General features: G+C 43.5%; 1 protein-coding gene across 1 annotated transcript in view; it reads left to right on the forward strand.

Annotated features, from left to right (window-relative positions):
* LOC117808422 (neural cell adhesion molecule 2-like) overlaps window positions 1-17,962 on the forward strand; it is a 359,969-nt gene extending 342,007 nt beyond the window's left edge. The window contains exons 26-31 of the mRNA XM_034678166.1: window positions 8,476-8,683; window positions 11,846-11,958; window positions 12,156-12,246; window positions 12,351-12,431; window positions 12,548-12,654; window positions 17,851-17,962. Coding sequence (XP_034534057.1) covers window positions 8,476-8,683; window positions 11,846-11,958; window positions 12,156-12,246; window positions 12,351-12,431; window positions 12,548-12,581 — 527 coding nt within the window. The 3' untranslated portion in view covers window positions 12,582-12,654; window positions 17,851-17,962. The remainder of the gene's footprint in view (window positions 1-8,475; window positions 8,684-11,845; window positions 11,959-12,155; window positions 12,247-12,350; window positions 12,432-12,547; window positions 12,655-17,850) is intronic.
* Window positions 17,963-19,279: the final 1,317 nt, after the last annotated feature.

A 19,279-nucleotide genomic window follows, 5' to 3' on the forward strand; every position in this document is an offset into this window, starting at 1 on the left:
CAGGAGTCAGGCGACTCGTGACGCCTCATTTTAATCAGAAATCAACGCTGCACTCTTTTAAATATCTCACAGAAAGCACAACAACAACAAAGCAGCAGGGGAAAGTATTTGAAAGTAAAGGAATAAAAGTACTTTCAAATACTTTCCCCTGCTGCAGGCGTGTCGTGTCTCTACATCAGGAACAAAGTTTAGTAACAGAAAGAACAGGAAGTGTCGGCTGTGCTGAAAAACAACAGGTGCGCCCCTCTGGTTCTCACAGTATGCAGGGCTTCTGGTCCTTCTTCATACACAAAGAAAACAAGTCGATGTTAGTCTCATTATGAAACAATAATCTATGAATCCCTCAAGCTAATTGATTTGATTGAGTAGCTCATTTCATTATAAATTCCCAGGAGTGAAATCAACGACCTCAGACTAACACAATACATCAGAACAATCAGGCTGTCTCAATGTGTGACTCAGCAGGAGCATGTTAAGCTAGTTCTTAGAGCAACAGAGTTAGGATTATTTATTTTGTAGCAACCAGACGATGGGAAAGTGTAGTTCCTCAGGTGTCCACTTGAGGCAGGCTGCAAAACCCAAGTAACCCCTTTAACACTCGTGATCCAGAAGCAGCTCCGCCTCTTTGTCCGTCTCTATGTTGAGCTAAAGTCAGGCTGAGTCAGTATTTCTAATATTGGCTTCCAAACATGTTTTATTCAACTCATATCAACACTAACATCTGTCGAGATCCTTTCCGCCATGTTGTTGTTTACCAAAACGCCTCAATCAGTCTTTGCCTCACACCCCATCAACTCTGTAAACAGATGTGATTGGCAGGGTGAGGACCAGGTCATCCAGAAATCTGTCTGAAGCTTCAGAAGGGTCAGACTCTTTTGATCCATCTTCAGAGTCAAATCTGAGGTCGTGTGAGCGCTACACTTTAAGTTGTCAACAAGCGTTCGTTGAGTTAAAACAGCCTTCAGAGATTGAAAGTTAAAGATGTCATTCCGTCCTGAGTTAGGAGTCGTTTCCCATGGTTTTACACTCCCTCTATCTGGGCTCTGGAGTGCACTTGAGTTGCATCAGGGTTCATCTGCTTCCTCTCTGGAAGTAGACACAAAGGAACAACTCATCCCGCTCCTTCGAACTCGGCAGGATTTAACGATTATGTTTAACTCTCCGAGGGCCTCCTTAGAAAAACTTTTGCCTTCAACTCTCCAAAGTGCGTGCGGCGGGAGAATCCTCGCTCACATCCTCGAATGATTATGTTTATCCTCCCTGCAGATTAGCACCTGCTAGCTTCCCAATCAATGAATGCCCGTTAGGTCATCATTAATCGAGTCACTTCCTCTCTGATCAAATCGGGGAACAGTCGATCAGGCCTAATGAGTTTGTGTTGTCAAAGCGAGATGTATATGAATGGCTTCAGGTGCCTCACAGGCAGTTAGATCTCCAGCAATTGAGTCTAATGTGCCTATGCATCAACAAGTAATCAGAGGACGTCAGTAAAAGGGTTAATAGAGCAGAGAAATGAGAAGTAATGACCACTGAGGTGAAAGAATTAAAGAAAACTTCAGTTACGCAAAACAAAGTAGTTATTCCTCAGAGCTGGGGACGGGACTCTTTGGAGATAAGTGAGAGGAGATACTTCTTCAGGAGAGCTCTTCTGTTGGTGGATGAAGATAGTCAATGTATAAGAGAAGGTAAACAAGTTACGCCTTCACACAGTGAGTTTATGAGGAACATTTGTCCCTTAGTTTGAGCTGAGTTGAGTTCTTTAAAGCACAAACCCTCAGACAAAACCTAGCAAGAGACATTTTAACCACTTCATCTCCTCTTATTGTGAGATGTGAATGCTGTCATATTGCACCGGTAGAGCAACTCTGACTTTACCTTGCAAATAAAACCTCAGTGATCCCTCAGGTGGGTTCGGCCCCACAGCAGAACACATTAACTCCCCGTCCCTCCTCTTCTTTGCTCATTCGGTAAAGACGCTGCAGGAGTCGGTTTCATCAAGAGAGCTGTCAATAAACCTTGAGCATGAGGAGTCAGGCTTTATGACCTTTACTGCAACCAGTCAGCAGGGGGAGCTTTAACAGTTTCGTACAGTTTTTGATTCAAACCAGGAAAATAGCAACGAAGGCTGCACCACCGTACATTTTATATCCTCTCTATTAAGCCTTGAAAAGTGATGGGATCTGTTTTTTCTACATAGTAACGGTACTTTTAATTAAACTGCTTGGATATCTGATCATTTAAATAAAATAAACTCATGATGCATTGACTAATCTGATGGAGAAACAACAAACAATAAAGATCATATGCGTTAAAGAAGTAATGAACTCCAGTAACTGATGAAAAAGAACAACACAATCAACTAAAAACTCATCAGCTGATCATCACCTTCCTTCATGCACGAACATCCTCGACAGGAAATTCTCCAACTAGTGCCAAAGTCATCTATAGCATCAGCCTCGCCCCTGACCAGCTCATAATTTCCAGCACAAAGTCAATTTTTATGTTTTATTGTCCACACTCCAGAGTACAGAGGCAGAGCGCGTGCCAAACACAATAGTGTTCTGACTGTCAGTGGATGTTTCTGCTTGATTGACCTCCAGCAGGAGAGCATGAAATGGGGAATGATGCCCTTTTATAGAGGAGGGTAGCACGGTCCAAAATATCAGCACAGAGGACAGAGTCCCACTTAGGTCCTGCAAACTAGAACACATGCATGAATGTATGTATGCAGATTACAGTGTTGGAGGACTGTGCAAGGTGTGTGGTTTGAGGACAAGACAGTGCATGGGTAGACTGCATCAAGCATCATTAGTGAGAGGAATATAGACAGTGCATGATGGAATTTGAACTTGTAGATGGTGGTTTTAACGTCCACAGTGCAGGTTTAGCTCTGAATCCCCTGCAGTGGTAGTGGAGTGACCGTGGGCTGTTACAGGAGGCTTGTTTTCACAGCCACTGTCTCCTCTTGCGTCAGCCTGAGTGCAGGTGATCACTCAGTACAGACTGAGAGCAGCGTTGACCTCTATTTTCTCAGAGACCCTCCCACAGAGATGACCCCATTATTTCAAATCACTCTGAGATCATAAATCAACGACTCGGAGCGGCCGTGACTTCATAGAAATCTCTGGTGAATACTCCGAGTTACAACACAAGAATGAAATCGTATTGAACTTCTCTTTCTGTGTGTCTTCGTCTCTTCTGTGTGTACATCTCCTCTCATCAATATGTTTTTAAGTCGTTGGAGGGCACCTTAGCTGCCAACTTGAGCACAATCTGGCCACAGACTTGTTTGGCTGTGCTTCGTCTGTTTATTAAAGTTAAGCCACTTGTCACGCTTGAATTCCTTTCTCAGAGATCTGAGCTGCTTTGTGAAGGAAGACATCTTGTTTCTGACTCACAGAACAAAAAAACAAGAAGTGTGAAGGTAGATCAGATGTTATTGGAGTACCTTTAAAACTTGAATTCCTTTCTCTGTTGAAGCTCAACAAATACATTCCTCTGTTCACATAACAAACAGGCAGCCTTGATTCTTCTGCTACGGAAGCAAAAAACATTTTCTTCATCATACTCTTCAAGAGAACTGTACAATGGTGTATTCAGCACCTGCGATGAATTCAGTCTTATACAGTCCTGACACTGAACCGCACGTGTCTGAATGTAAGAAGAGAATGTAAAGGAAACAAAGCCTGTCGTGAGGTTTGTGAGGGGGTTGATTGCAGAGAAACAACGTGATATAACAGCTTATTTATTCCTCTTGAACAAAGGCTCTTTGGCTGCAGCAGGCTCAAGACCACGGCTTAATCAACAGGTCTACTGACCAGTCCAGGGTTTGAGAGAGATCAGACCTGTTACTGCAGAAGATTTCAGACTGCAGAGATGTCAACAAAACATTTTAGAGTTGATCTTACACACATTTTTGAACAAAGACAAAACAAGTTATCAAATCACAACGAATGTTATCTGAAGACTCTTTCCAAACAGAGCAGGTCTAGACCATATTCTAAATGATTAACAAAGACCCAGCATCAAGACAGGATAAGATCCAGTCCCTTCTTACAGCCAGGATTCAGTCGGATCTCATCTTAATCCACCATGAGCAGAGCACTTTGCAGCATTTAGCAAGTTACAGTGGCAAGGACAAACTTCCTTTAACAGGCAGAAACCTCCAGCAGGACCAGACTCATGTTAGACACACATCTGCTGAGACAGCAGCAGCATCTGTAAGCTCCAGAATATACATCACAAGTATATAAGACACAGACTCGCAGAGAGGAGTCGCCTTGATGACGATGAAAAAATGCCAATTATTGATCTGATGGTGTTTCCAGATCTTTCCTGAGTTTCTAGAAACCGTGAGTTTCTTCAGGTGGTAATGCATCTGTTTCACATCATTGTCTCTCAGTAAGACTTAGAATCTGATCTCTTCTTCTTCTTCCTAAAGAGATTTCTAAAGTTTGGAGTAAAAGGCTTAAAGAAGGTTACACATAAACAAGCGTGTAATATAAAAATCCAACCTCAAACTGTCAGGCTGCTGCCGAGCGCTCGAGAGCGATTCTTCTTATCGGATGAAAGTCTGATGTTTATGGATTTCACTTTTCAGGATGAGGAGTTTCTGCTGGCGTCCCCCCAAAAAGTGACACTTTAGTAGAATAAGTTTTTCTGTGAGCAGAGAGTCAGCGGACCGTCGTTTGGATAAGAAAGATTTTCACTGTGTCTGTTCGGGAGTCGATGCTTCAGCTGAAATTTTTCACAAAATGAGCCGCCTCTCAGGATGGCAGCATGTTGGGTTGTTTTTGTGTATCAAATAATAACTCTGCTTTAAATTAAATAAGTGCTCTGTTATTTCCAGTATGACACAGACAGGCGCTTTATGTGATGTCTAAATGTAAACACAGATATGAAAGCTCAAGGATACAGCAGTCTTAGGAGGGAAAAAAAAGCCTTAACGAACGGATTAGTATTCCCTCTGTCTTCTGTAATCTGTGGCTGCTTCGGGGGAGCTGGAGAGGTGTTGTTTACCGCCTCCGAATCCACGGCTCCAGCAGCCAAATTAACTCAGATGAACTTTGAGAAGGTGAGATACAAAACAGTAGCCTGTGGCGGTGAGAAAATATTGATCCAGTCTCCATGTTTCAAATCCCACATCCCCCAGATCCACCAAGACGCAAAGTGTTTTAATTGGAATTCCTTTTGCCAAGAGGGTCTTTCTCTTTGTGTCTCTTTGTGCTTTGATTCGCTGCCAGTCTCCTTGTCTGCGGTCTCGCCTCCGAGTTGAGAACAAAGTCACCGACATGAGAGTCATTTGAGTCGTGACACGCAGTGACAACTTCCAGAGTGGAGTGCGAGGATTTGGAACAGTTTTAGTAGTTTTGGCTCGGCGCTCGGGCACACTGGATTCCAAGTGAAACAGTGGGACTGAGGGGAAAGTGTTTGCTCTCAGCTTTAATCTCAAGCTGTTTTCAGTCTGGGAAAGGAAGAGAGAATGGCAGCCTCGTACTGTAACGTTACCCGTGATCTTATGTTTCTTACATTGGAACAGATGTGAGGTTTGTCTCAGTATCCCAGTTGTCTCACAAACCTAGTTTTCTGTGTCTCACACGTCAAAGCATCCTGCATGAGTTTGTTTTAGCCATACTGTGAAACTACAAAGAATTGCAGCCTCATCCTGCTCCATTAACTTTAGTTATTGTTGCACTTCAGTCTGAAATAATAAAAGGAAACCTCCTCCATGTGATATCGTCCAAATACTGCTCTAAATGTTGGTGGCAGCGTCCCAATTTCTCCCCTGAGCTCCTGCTTTTTATATTTGGGACCAGTCGGTAGAGGTCATCCAACCCTCCTGACACAACATGACGTCAATAAGAAAGAAAATAGTGAGTTCATGGAGGCTGAGGCCGGCCAAATCTGCATGTGTGAACACAAACAGGCAAACTGCACAGCGAGCAGACTGAACCCTGAAGTCAGACGCAGTAAAGGTTTGTTTGTCCTGCAGACACAGACAGTGATACATATCTAAACAAACCATGAGTCATCTCAGGCAGACTGAAAAACAGCTCATTCACTATATTTCATAGTTTATATATAACTGTGAATCCCTACAGATGTTCTTGATTGGTGGAAAATACCATGACGACATCAGGAACCAATCATCCTCTTAGGATATTACGTCTTGCAGCCAGAATTGAACCCTGCAAGGATTCCCTCTTGGTTTACAAAAAAAGATGAAGTCAGCGGTCTCTCAGGTTCAATGGTTCAACTCTTGGACATGCAAACACTTCCTCTGCACTTGTTGCTGTCTCTGTGCGGATCTTTACAAGGCCATGCCGCCCCCAGTGAGGCGGTGGAGGCTTTTCTGCACCGATGGTTGGTTTGTCCTGAAGGTTTCTGCAGATTGCATGTTGACAAAGACCTTCTTCACTCTCAGGGAAACTTACTTCATCTTATTTTTGATGATCTATTTAAGCTGTAGTCAGATTGTTTTAACACTCAGTAGCTGGTCTCAAGTGGACTTTTGAATACTGCAGTTTTTAGCACTTCCACATTTGCTTAATTTTTCAACACTGGAGGTTGCTGCTTGGTCCTGCCTCCTCCAGGCTGACGGGGAAAATTTCAGGCAGTGAGGGACTTGTGGATAACAATTTTGCATAATCTCAAGGTCAGGCTGGCCTTTCACCTGACACTCAGTGCCAGCAGCTAGATGCAGTCTCGTTGCTGATGGTCTTGTTTGCTCTTGTGGGTCATAGAGAGGCATCAGTATCACTTGCAGTCTGTTCCACAGCCAGCTCAGACTCCTCACCGGAGCTTTAAGGGATCTGTTTTGTATTCAGTCTGGTTGCAGAGCGAGGAGCTGCCTCAGACACGATGTTGGCACTCTACATCGGTTTACAGTTCTCGACTCCTGCAGCACTTTTCTTTTCAAGTTTGTCAAAGTTTAGTGAGGACTAAGTTGGATTCCTTCCATCCAGCCACAAACTGTAAATGCATTTAAAATCAAGCAAAACTCATCTTTCTGTCAAACATACAGTATGTAGGTGTGAATATGAAAACCTGACTGCAGGGCTAGTCTCGTCGTCTGCACCCGGCTCACGTTCACTTTATGTTTTGCCACGCAGCAGAGAGGAGACAGGAGAGAGAGGGAGCTCTGGCAGAGTGCCCTCCTCACTCCCGGGGGTCTTTTTTTAACTCCGAGGTGCCAGACTTCACCACTCATCCACCCTCTTAGTGCTTACACCTTCATATTAATGTCTGATCCCTCGTTTTACCTCACAGACCACTGAGCACCCATATGAGAGCATCCTTAAGTAGGAAAGTTTGCTCGCTCTCACTCTTCCCTCAATGATTACACCTGGCAAGGTCTGACCTCCAGCTGTCAGTGGTGATCCTACACTGGATGTTCAGTTTGCTCAACCCCAGGATCACTTGAGGGCACAGCTCTATTCAGCTGAACCCGCTGGGAGCCTCTCTTTGCTGCACTGCCTTAATTTTCTCATTACTTTCAATTGAAAGCAGGCACCGGCTGTTTGTTCCCAACCGAGCCGGGAGCCCGATGAGTTTCAGAGCACCGAGTTCCGACCGCTCACTGAGAAACTATTTCAACTTTTTACAGGAAAATTCCTACTCTGCTGCCCCATGGATCTGCTCGGTGCTGCGAGCTACGAAATAAGAGGCACCCAGCGGACATGGAGGCTGCAGCAGCACTATGGTTATGCTGATGTTTGTTTCTTTGAGCTGTGAAAGCGGTACACTATCGCTGAAGGAGGGCACAAACTCCTGCACCTGCGGAACCGGAGACGCTGACACTTGGCACCAGATCGGGTTGGTAGATGTGGAGCCTGAAGGCAGAGAAGAAGGTGTTTGTTTTGTAGTTATAGGCATGTTAACTGCTCCTGGATCAGGCTTGTTGAAAGATTCCTGCAAATCTCCTCATATTACAAACTAATCACAGACTTCTACCTGCTCCAGATCTCCTTTCCTTTCCCTTTACCTCGGTGGTACTCCTCCTCCTCTAGCTGTGTATCTTAAAGTTGAAATTGATTTGTTTTGGAGGTGATGATTTTGTGGAATCGCACTAATAATCAAGCTCCTCTGCTGAGGATTGCGCCGAGTGGCGGCGCAGTGGATTAGCACTTATCTACGTGTTGGAAACTCTCCAGCTGGCTCCGGAGGAACCCTCTGACCTTGTGGAGATTTTGAAAGTAACCACAGGAAAAGTTTTTGCAGGGTGAGACACATTCAGCCCTCTGTGTCTGGGCGTGGGAGGAGGCGTAGCGAGAAGACTGACCTCAGGATTTAGATCAGCAGGCGCCCAACCTGAGGAAACGTCCTTGTGCTGGCGGATGAACACCTACCTGCTCCTGTGTTGCTGCTCTACACCTGACCCTGACCTCTTTTTGTCGTAGAAAGGAGCCAGAATTGCTAACAGTGTTTTCTCCTCTGTGTGTGTTGTGTGTCTGCGTGTGTGTTTCACTGGCTTAGCAGAATCCCTGTTCAGCGGCCTGGGGCTGGGCGCGGTGGTGGGCCTGGGCCTGGGAGCGCTGCTGCTGCTGCTCGTACTGGTGGACGTCAGCTGCTTCTTCCTGCGCCACTGCGGCCTGCTCATGTGCATCACACGCACGCTCTGCAGCAAGAAAACAGCCACCAGCGGCAAGGGCAAGGACATTGAGGAGGGCAAGGCCGCCTACCTGTGAGTGTTTTTCTCTTTGTATTGTTTTTCCTCCAGGAACTTTAACCCCTTCTATGAAATGTTTTGATTTCTATGGCAACAGTGGGGAACGTTTCAGTGTTTGTCAGTCACCGGGTCATTCATGCTTGCAGAGGGAGCATCTGCTGTGGGTGTATCTTGATGCTTGTGGGTTACACTGGGTCACTCTAGCAACTGCTGTTTTTGCTATTCAGTTTTTTTCACAATAATGAGCGCAAAGCTTGAAAGAGAAGAATCTTTACAAAGATGTCAAAACGATTGCTTTAGAATTTGCAGCTTCAGGATCATATTTCCCAGAAAATGAGAATTAAATGTGAAAAGAAGTTCTCAGTTTTTTTATTTGTCAAGGATGAAAAGTGTCACAATTTGTCTTTGTGCTCTGAGTGTCACCTCTCTGAATAGAGCAGAGTCCTCTTAAACAAATTGACTGTGAATGAGAAAAGAATAAGAAAGGAGGCTTCTTTCTACCATTTACTGTAGGTACACCTACAACAGCCGCCCAACCACCCTTTCAGCCACAGTATGTCTTTGATTATGTCTTCTTCACTAACATCAGTGCGTTTCATACTATGTGCTGTGAGTTCACCTTTGAAGTATCTTATTTGCATGCATCCTGTGTGTGTGTGTTTTCCTGTTGTGTATGTGTGAAGTCCTAACTTGTGTTTGGTGCTTTGTGTCTTTATATGAATTATGCATGCGACTAGTCTGACCCTCATGTAGATGCATGTCCATTTTGTATGAGCAAACACATACTTTTTTGTCCCTGATCAGCTGCATGCTCTTTAAAAAGCCCACCTCTGTTTAATACATACTCTAATTGATTTTCAGATTTCACCCTGGTTCTATTTTAACGCTCGCTAAACCGAGTTTATGAGGTAGCACCCGCCGAGTGTGATTCAGGCCGCAGCGGTGCCACTTTAGTCAGACCTGTCAGTGTGGCAGCCGTGCGTCTGGGATGCAAAGAGAGGGCACAGAGAAAGAGAAGAGGAGGAAGAAGAAAAGAAGGAGGGGGTGGGGTTGACTTTTGCTGAGTCACTAAGCTCACAGCGCTGGAGGGCTGACTGACTGCCTGCCTGCCGAGACAGCTCGCAGAATGTTCCCCGGCTTTATGTCGGAGCAGCCACTGTAGCAGCAACTCACACGGGGCGTTTACCAGCTCCCTGTTAGCACTATAGCTTCTTTATGGCTTTATCAGGGATGATAATTTAGTGCAGGCACATCACAAATACAAAGCAGAGTCACAGAAAACTGCAGGAGGATGTTACAAACATGTCAGTGTAGCTGTGTGATAATTTTACACTCTAGGTTTCATGGTTCGATTTATGCTCCTCCTCTCCATACAACAACACGACTTTAAGATGTTGCAAAGGTGGTGTGCAGATTTTTAATCACAAGGAATATTAGCAGAAGTTGTTGTTGCAGAAGCTATGGTATCCAAGACTACATTACCCACAATGCAACACAATATGTTGCTTATTAAGACCTTCCAACTACTGGAGCGCGTTATCATTTAATCCCTCTTCAACAGTTTGTAACTCAGGCCCTTTAAGAGATACCCTGATGACATAAACTAGCTTACCCAAACAGTTAACAGGTTTACTTCCTGCTTGATGTTTGATGTCTTGTAGTTGTGTTTGCAGTCACAGTATTTCCTCCTAAATGAAAGGTTAGAGGTACTTCCATCAAAGCACACGTCACGTGATGTTGCCCTGCTCTCAGATACTTTGATGAAAACACTCTAATCAGAACAGAGAAAAACACAAGGGCTCAAACTTTAAAGATAACCAAAGTTGAGCCATGCTGGAATTATCCTCTGACCACTTTATCTCAAAGAGTTTGAACCTTTAAAGAGTCAGAAGATAAACGTGAAAGGTTGCAAAATGATGCTACACATTTTACCTCTTATCTCAGTTTGATTCTGGTTTAAAGGTGGAAAGTTTGAAGAGTTAACGCTCCTGTGAGGAGTTTTTACCTGGTTATGAAAACAACACTGACGTCTCTTAATGACGGACGAAAGCAAACCTACGCTAAGATGTCACACTGTTACATAGCAGACCCAGATACCGCCACCCGGCTTACATACCTGCCCACGAAGTCAGGGTACGCAAGCAGCCTCAAGTGGACGCTCCTTTGCTCCCCCACACTGGCTTCAGTCTGAGGCTGGAGGGTTGTTTACTTACAGAGCTATATTCGGAGATTGTTTTACAGCTGACAGAAAAGAAGCAGAAAATAAACCACCAGTTGTATAAAAGTTGTATATGACGTAATTCAGCAGCCATCCACAGCAGCATGAGTCATAGCAGTGAAGTGAAGTGAGAGCAATAAGATCACGCTTGAGTTAATACAAAGCTCAGACACTCCTACTGAGTCACAGGACATCAATAGAGCAAGTCTGGAGTCGCTGAGGGGTAATAAGTTGTAAAGACGAGCAAACCCTGCGCGGCAATATCAATGCTATCGACGAGCGCGCACACAGTGATGAATAGCGTGAGGTGAACCTTAAATTAGGAGGCTGATAAGTGGGACAGATCAGAGGCTGTTTCAGGTTTCCTCTGACCGTCTCTTCACCTCCGTGTGAGCGGCCAAATGTCCTCCCTCAGCGCTGCGGTTTTCATCCCAGAGCTCAACCACTGGACCGGCAGAAGACGGAGGATGTGAGGGCGTCTTTGTATTATGAATCAGCAGACGTGAAACAGGATCAGTCCAAAGGGCGAGCCGGGTTTTGTAGCAGCCTCAGGGAAAGTTGAAAGACTTGCTGTTGTTTCGCCGCGGCGGCCTCGTTGACTCCAGAAGTCAATCTTCACTTCCAGTTTTTTAAGTGATGAGTGCAACTTCTTGACTTTGCGCTGTTATGTCAGAGGACCCTGTGGACATATGAAAAGTCTGGAACAACTTTATTCTGGACAGGAGAACAGAGCTGCAGTCTGAGCGGCACAGAGACAGGGATGTGTTGCACTAGCAGAGAATACTACATTTAAAAAATAATTCATATATATAAATGTAAATTAATTCATAAATCAGGATCCAAGTTGAAAACACACATATTCAAGTCATTACAACTTAGAAATTCAACAAATAATGAATATTGTTCTCACTTTCAAGGGTTCACAAGTCCATAACTTTCTGTCTGTGCCTCTTTTTCAGCGTTATCAGACTCCTTGATATTTTCTGCTGTCGGCAAATCCAGTCCCTGCCTGTCAGTCAGCGAATAGGGAATAGATTTGTGCCCTTCAGTAGCCTCTCAGCAGGAATACAAGGTACAGAGCCACACAGGAGCTCAGCCTTCACCTGAATATTGAACTTAATGAGCTTCTAATTGCAGAGTTGTTTGTCAATATTCAATGTTAGGGTGACGTAAAGTGTAGGTGATATAAGTGTCACCTCAGTTCAGCTTCACACACGTATCCAAAACAAATCAAGTCAAACCTTGTCACGATCTGTGTCTCCTCCACAGTGACAGTTTGTGTTCTGGTGATGCAGGAGAGGCTCGTGCTGACGTCAGCGTCTCTGTTTCCTCAGGAGTTTGAGGAGAAGCTCAGTGACAGGTTTGACGAGGAGCACACAGCACTTTGGAGTGTCTTCTGATGACTCACAGCAGGAAGTATGAAACAGAATGTGAGATTACAGTGAAAGCTTCTGTATCCTGCAGCCACTGGAAGATAAAACACAGTTCCACAACGGCGTCAAACACCCCAAAAAAATCTGAGCAAACTTTGAGTTTATTTAGAGGGTTAGAAGTTTTAACTGTTAGTCCTTTGTGATCATTTTCAGACCTCGAAGAATGTAAGGAGTGAGAAATATAACGGAGGATAAGGAAGGTCTTTCTTTCTAAATTATGGACTATGGATGGAGCAGGAAACTTGTAGAGAGTGCAAAGTGACATGCAGGAAAGGGGCTGCAGGTTGGAGCCGAACCACAACAACTTTTACATGTACAGGGCAAGATCAGCAAAGGTAAGAAATATCAAAGTGTCCACAGGGGGCGCCAACACCAGACCAGACTATTGATGCTAGTCGTGTCATTAACGTCACCACAGTTTGGTGGAGCTGCTCGCTTTAATTCTGCTTTTTAAAGGAAAAACAGTGAATTGTGTTTCGTGCTGCTTAGCTAACTTAAATGAAGTTAAAGCCACTGTGAAGTAATTAAAATTGATGGATTGTAACTACTTAGGTCAGTCATCCATGATTAGATGGTCCTGCTGTAATTACTGCTTTGGCGTTTTGTGCTACATTGCATTTTTTAATATGCAAGCAAGAACATTTTCCTCCTCTTTGTCTTTGTCAGGCTGTAAGAAAAAAAAAAGAACGCACATCATTAAAGAGGATACAGAGATTCATGATTGTGCAAACTTTCAGGAGACAGTTTGTGTTATTGACATGTAGAGAGCACTTTAATTTGAAACTCTGAAGCGTCAGGCTCAGACGTGTGACATTTAATTAAGTGTGACTTTGCAGGGCTCCGTTTGAACTCCAGTTCAAACAAAAAGCTGGTAGTCTTGAGAAGCTAAAAGGCTTTGTAGAGAGAGAACACGTGACGTCGGAGAGGAAGAAGTTTCATATTCCGGGTCTTCATGACCGTGCATTCGAGCCAATTCCAGGCAACAACCTCAGCGTGAGCAGCTACAGGGTCCTTGGATAAAACTTTAAGGCCAACTGTAAGATACTCAGGGTCAGCTGTGATAAAACACACCTACAGGAGGAATAAATGTGTATGTAAAGATTAAGATAAGCATGCAAACAAACAACCCAGAGACATGCTGCAGTTTCGACCCCATGCCGCCTTATTTATCTTTGTGAAAAGCAGATATTGCGCCCTGCGTTTCCGGCCTGCATGCACGGCCTTGTGCTTAATTAACGTCAGCAGAGGCAAGAACAAGTGGCCCCCGCTGTGCTTTGGTGTCACTTAGAAGCTTACAGATTACAAACACACATCTGCATGATATCTCCCGGCCCTCCATGAGGTGCACACAGCCGCCGCCTCCTGCAGCATTATCAAAGAGGAGCTGTCAAGAAGCAGCAGCATGTGCTGTTTGCTTTGTGTCCCGGACTTTGTTTTGAATGTAACCTCTAAAGGGAGCGGGTGTACACTTCTTTTTAAAGTGGGAATACAGGAAAGGAAGGACACTGCAGAAAAATGAAGGCCTGCTGCAGAGTCCCCCACAGCATGCAGGGTAAAACCCACATTCTGGTTTCCCAGGACTTTAACCTGAGAGGGTCATGATGTTAGTGGACTCCTTTCTGCTGATTGATGTGATATGATGTGTGACCAGGTTGTCACTTCTGTTGTTGAGAATTAATCATAGTTGTCATAGGGTTTTGACCAATCAGAGGCGAGTATTTCACACAGCTGTGTGAAAAGCTTTATAATTGACTTCTCTGACTTGCTGTAGCTCTGTATGCTGAAAGTTAAACTGTGGTTAATTATGAGCTATATGACTTTAATGAGTTAACAACATGCCGATGATAAGTGTGATTTTAACAGCTGCCTGTTAATAAGAACAATTAGCAAACCAGAGAGTGATAGATATGCAGTGTAAAAACTCCAGTGGGTGGTCTCGTGATGTGCTGGCATCTCTTTAAGTCGGCGTTGATCATTGCACAGTTTATCAGATGTATCAAATATCACACCGTGCAGGTTTAGGATTGTGTTGTCTTCAGGATACTGTTGTTACTTTGAGCTCACATTTTCCTCCGTCCAATCATGTGTAGATCGACTTCTCGTGACTCCCTCGCTCAGAAGACAGAACAGCAAGCGGCAGACTCGTCCCATATGTTGAGAAACCCTCCCGGTCTGAACATAAGTCCAATCTGGGTTTGCATGAAGCTAATGGGACATGAAATTGGCTCCACTGTGTGGAAACTTTAACATTCACCAATCAACCAAAGAGGAACCCCCTCTGGCCGGGTGCAGTATTTGGGCTTATTAAATACAGCGCCACGCGGGGCTGCTGCTCTACATTCATGATCTCAAACACAGAGTACATCCCTGTGAGGTGGTAAACACCTAGTGCGGCAACAGCATTAGGACTACCCTCTAATGGGTGCCAAAATGAGAGTTTTATCCCTAATTCTACACAAGAAATAATAAATGAATCATCCAGGGATGTTTGAGCTCATTTATTTAGTTACTCAGGGAGACATTTAGAGTTTGACAGGAGAACTACGAGTTATGATGCACCGATGGATGCATGGTTCATGTTTATAGTGCAAGTAGACAAATTATTACAGCTCATGTGAGGATATTTCATTATATTCTGACTTCTGACTTTTTAACTGTATGACTTTATTCTCAAAATCTTAATTTGTGAATACTCTGTGATAGAAAAGTCTGTATCAGCAGCATGCAGCGAATCACTCAGTGTGACACCTACCCCCTCTGGTGGCCTCAGACCTTAAAGTAACGATTACTGGTCTTGATGATGGTCTTGTTTGCTTTTTGAGATCGTAAAGAGACGACAATTAGGTCTGCAGGGTGTTTCATAACCAGCTACAAACTCCTCACAGGAGCTTAAAACGTTAATGGGAATGCAGAAATGAGAAGCAGCCGTGTGAACTCGCTGCTTGTTAAAACACACCTTGCGTTAGCCTGGTTCAGATCGTCCTACAGCATAAATTATACAACCAAATCCACGTCTACTCTTCTGTACTGGTGTCCAAATCCCTCCAACTTGATGTCCTGATAGAGTCGTCAGAACACTGTGTGGTTGAACAGAATATATTTAGCACAAAAGCACTGATGGGATGAATCCTGCAGAAGCCCCAGTTGCTTATTTATTCCCCTTATTAAATCTCTGCAGATCCCAACAGATGCAGTGTATAAGAAAGAGCTTTACGGCTTTGATGTGCAGGATAACGTGGCTGAACTTGATATTTTTTCCTCACATTTGGCACATTCTGTTCGTTGTTAACAGCGCTGTTTGTTGTTAAAGTTGGAGCACAGCTTCTACTGAAGGACAAATTGCCTGGAGACGTCCCCAGCTGAAATTTTGGTACAGGGTTTATATTCTTTTACAGTGAATGTGTCCCTGATGGTTTGTCTTTAAGTGGCTTTGGGTTTGGATTTAGTCATTTTGAAGTTTCAGCGCATAAAACTGACACTCTGACACTCTTCCCTGCAGATGTAAAGGATTGAATGATCACACTTCTTTAGATGTAGTGAAGCAACAACCTGTAATAGTATAGAAGAAGGACTGATGTATCTTTTTTAATAGTTATGGGACAGTTTCATCCAAAGACAGCATGATTGTAAGCAACATTAGAGTATAAATATGGATCATTACAGGAAAACACATACCTCACACAGAGCTCTTATGCATGTTATAAATTGGAGCTATTTAAGTCCTGTTATGGCACTGTGTTTCTCTATTCCCACTATTACTCATCTCTGTTTTAACTGCATTATGATAAGTAGCTTTCCCTGCAAGCTTCAGCTCACATACATCATGTCTCTGGAAACACCGGTTGGTTAGATTTTCATCTTGCGGCCACATTATCATAAAGATAAAGCTGTGATCTCCTTCTGATGAATTCCTCGAAACAAGGCTCCTGCAGGATGAGATGAACACGTGTGCCTGGGAAGAAGCAGGGAGCTAATCAAATGGCTGCTGCTTTAGAACACATGCATGTACATTTGATTTTTTTTTTTTCTCTCCTTCTAAATGAATCAAATCAAAAGCAAGATGGGAGACGTGCCAGCTCTGATGTTATTCAGGTCGACACAGGGAGAGAAAACGAGAGCATAGCACTGAAAAGAGAGAACAACCTCCAGTATGAGCTGAAAGGAAAGGTACTGATGAGGTTTAGAGTGTGACAGCTGCTGTAAAATAGTGATAAACTGTTGAGTTGCTGCCTACTGTAGCTCGGAATTTGATATTCTAGATCCATACGTGGGATCTGTTGAATCCTAATGCAGCTTCCTCAAAATAGAGCTTTCCATCATGCTTCTGCTGCCTCAGCTGTGTGTGCTGGCATGGCCGTGTTCAATCATTTGAGGGTCCAGGGGCAAAAACTTGTGAATGGGCCCCCATTACCCCTCTTCCTCCACTTTTTGACCATTCAATACAGAAGCTATCACAATCTCCCTTTAAGGTGTGCTTTATTCATATGATATTGCACCTCTAACTTTAGGGGACAAAAAAGAACAACAGTCTGACACTTTGTTCCTTGTGCTCGTCAAGGAACAAGGTCCCATTCCTAGGAACCTTTGTAGTCCGGGTATTGACCGATAACAAGCTAGCTGGCTTTGGTGTATGCAGGATAAACAGCCTGTGTGAAGGCGTTCATACTCCTGATATAAGCCAGAGTGAAACCTAATATTTACAGTGAAACTGAGACCTACTTGAAACAGATGAATGAGTGCTACTCTGGGGGTGCGTTGTACTGGACCAAGAAATGACAGCTTTTACGTTGCACATGTAAATGCAGCTCAGGAAAGGAAGTCTTGACTTGAAGTTGTAACACCAGAATTACTCATTTACAGCATGCATTTGTCCCCAAAGGCATATATCGTTGTTAGACATATTGTAGATGTATGATAAGAATAGGTCACAAGATTGAATCACTGTTAACATCTGTAGTACCGCCCCACCTTAGTGAGAAGGTAGTCAAAGTGTGGACTAAGATAGAAATCAGAGCAGACATAAATGAATCCTTTTTTTAATCTCTTTGCATTCACACAGGGTTGTTCTATTAAAATGTGTAGGTGTTCATTTCCACAAAGGTCCACATCCACGAGGCTCCGAAATGAATGGTACCTTTCTTTAGGCATGTGAGCAACCCTTTGGAGGCGTTTATATTTAATATCTCTGCTGCCTTTTCATTTCAATTAAATGCAGCTTTGTTAATCCCATAGGGGGTAACTCATTCACACACCAAAAGGTCTAAAAGATGATAACTGGTGGGCTTTAAAGCAGAGAAGTACACATTTTATGGAGGAATCCATTAAGCCCACGCTCTCTTATCGTAGCAATTTAGTCCTAATTTAGCTAGCATTTATGTATGTGCCTGCTCCATACAAAAACATCCTGTAGGTGGTCACTCTCCCGTCTGTACCCGTGCACATTAACTGTATGTGTGCTTTAAGTTCCTGCAATTAACCAGCCGTGAAATCCCCCCCCCCTGCCAAGTTCACCTCCTTTTCTCTGTTTGCAGGAAACTACCGCTGAAGGAAGAAAATGGAAAAGAGTCTCTCAAGCCGGATACGATTGAAATCAAAGTTCACAGCGACAACAGCATCCACACAAAGCCTGACGACAGCAAAGCGTAAAAGGGTCGGGTTCCCTCGCCACCAAAAGAACATTCGGATCACGAGACCAAAACCCAGAGAAACTACAGCACTGGAAAATAGTGGAGAAACATACCATATCTGTTTATAACAATGCCCCAGTGAAAGGCATGTGTACATACAAATAATACAGAGAAAATAGAAAGAGAGAGAGGGTCAAACTTTTAGACACCCTGAGTGATATATGTATCATGTTCTGAAAAAACATGGCATCAGTGGAAAGCTCTTGTTGATAAATGATTGTATTTTATTTGTCTGGTCATACCTGTTGATTTTATGATGCTTTTCTTTTCCTTTTTTTGACCCACATAAGACTTCCATGCAGTACAAAGGAGATCAATCACATCTCCAGGCTCCCACGATGAATTCTTACACAAATGCAAGCTCACACTGCTAATGCCCTCGCTTCTTTTTTTTGTTTACGTCACAGTGAGCTGAACCTTACTGTGGGACGTCACATCAGTTTAGATACCTGTTTCCATGCCTGAGTGATACACCAAGGCAACCTTTGTATGCCTCCAGTAGCCGAGTGAGGTGTTTGGCTAACATGAGGCTGACGCTGAAGCATTTCAAGCTTGAGTAGCAAAAGGTAAGCAAAGAGCTTAAGATGTTTCTTGCTTCAGGTCACCTTGACTTCAAGGTGCTTACGGGAAGTTTATGCTCCAATGGTGAAAAGATGTAACCATAAATTATTGCAGGATTTAAAGTATTCTGATTAGCATGGCTTTCTGAAGGGCTATTGTGGATATTGTGGATCATAGTTTTCGCTGCAAGAGAACAAACTCCAAAATTCATCAACAAAAGTAAGACACAACTTCTTTTTTTTTAAAGTCTACGACGTTAAAACCACACATTTGCACTGATGTCACTGTTAGCGAAATCACATTAGTTAATGAAAATGAAGACTTCAAAAGCTCCCCCCACACATGCCCTGAATGGTTGTTGGTGTTGTTGCCATTAGCAGAGAAGGCCGTAAATGTTAGGACTCAAGGCTACAGAGTAAAGACCACAATCAACACGTCTGCCATGGATGTTTTTTGATTCCACATTTCTTTCCTCGTTCTTGTATCAGATCAGTCTCAGTCGTTTTTTTTTAAACTTTTGTTCTTGATCTAAATCTCTCTGATGTTGTCATGTGTTGTACATAGGTGAAAAAAAGAATATTTTACAAAGCTTTTATGTAAATATACCCGAAAGGATGTGTCTTTTTTCAAAATGCAACAGGCTTGGCTTTCTCTCGTGAACACTCCTCAGACGAAAAGCTGTTTTTTTGTTCTCCTCTTTTTTTCTTCCTTT

Source organism: Notolabrus celidotus, chromosome 24, assembly GCF_009762535.1.
Source record: "Notolabrus celidotus isolate fNotCel1 chromosome 24, fNotCel1.pri, whole genome shotgun sequence".
NCBI classification, from domain to species: Eukaryota; Metazoa; Chordata; class Actinopteri; order Labriformes; family Labridae; genus Notolabrus; species Notolabrus celidotus.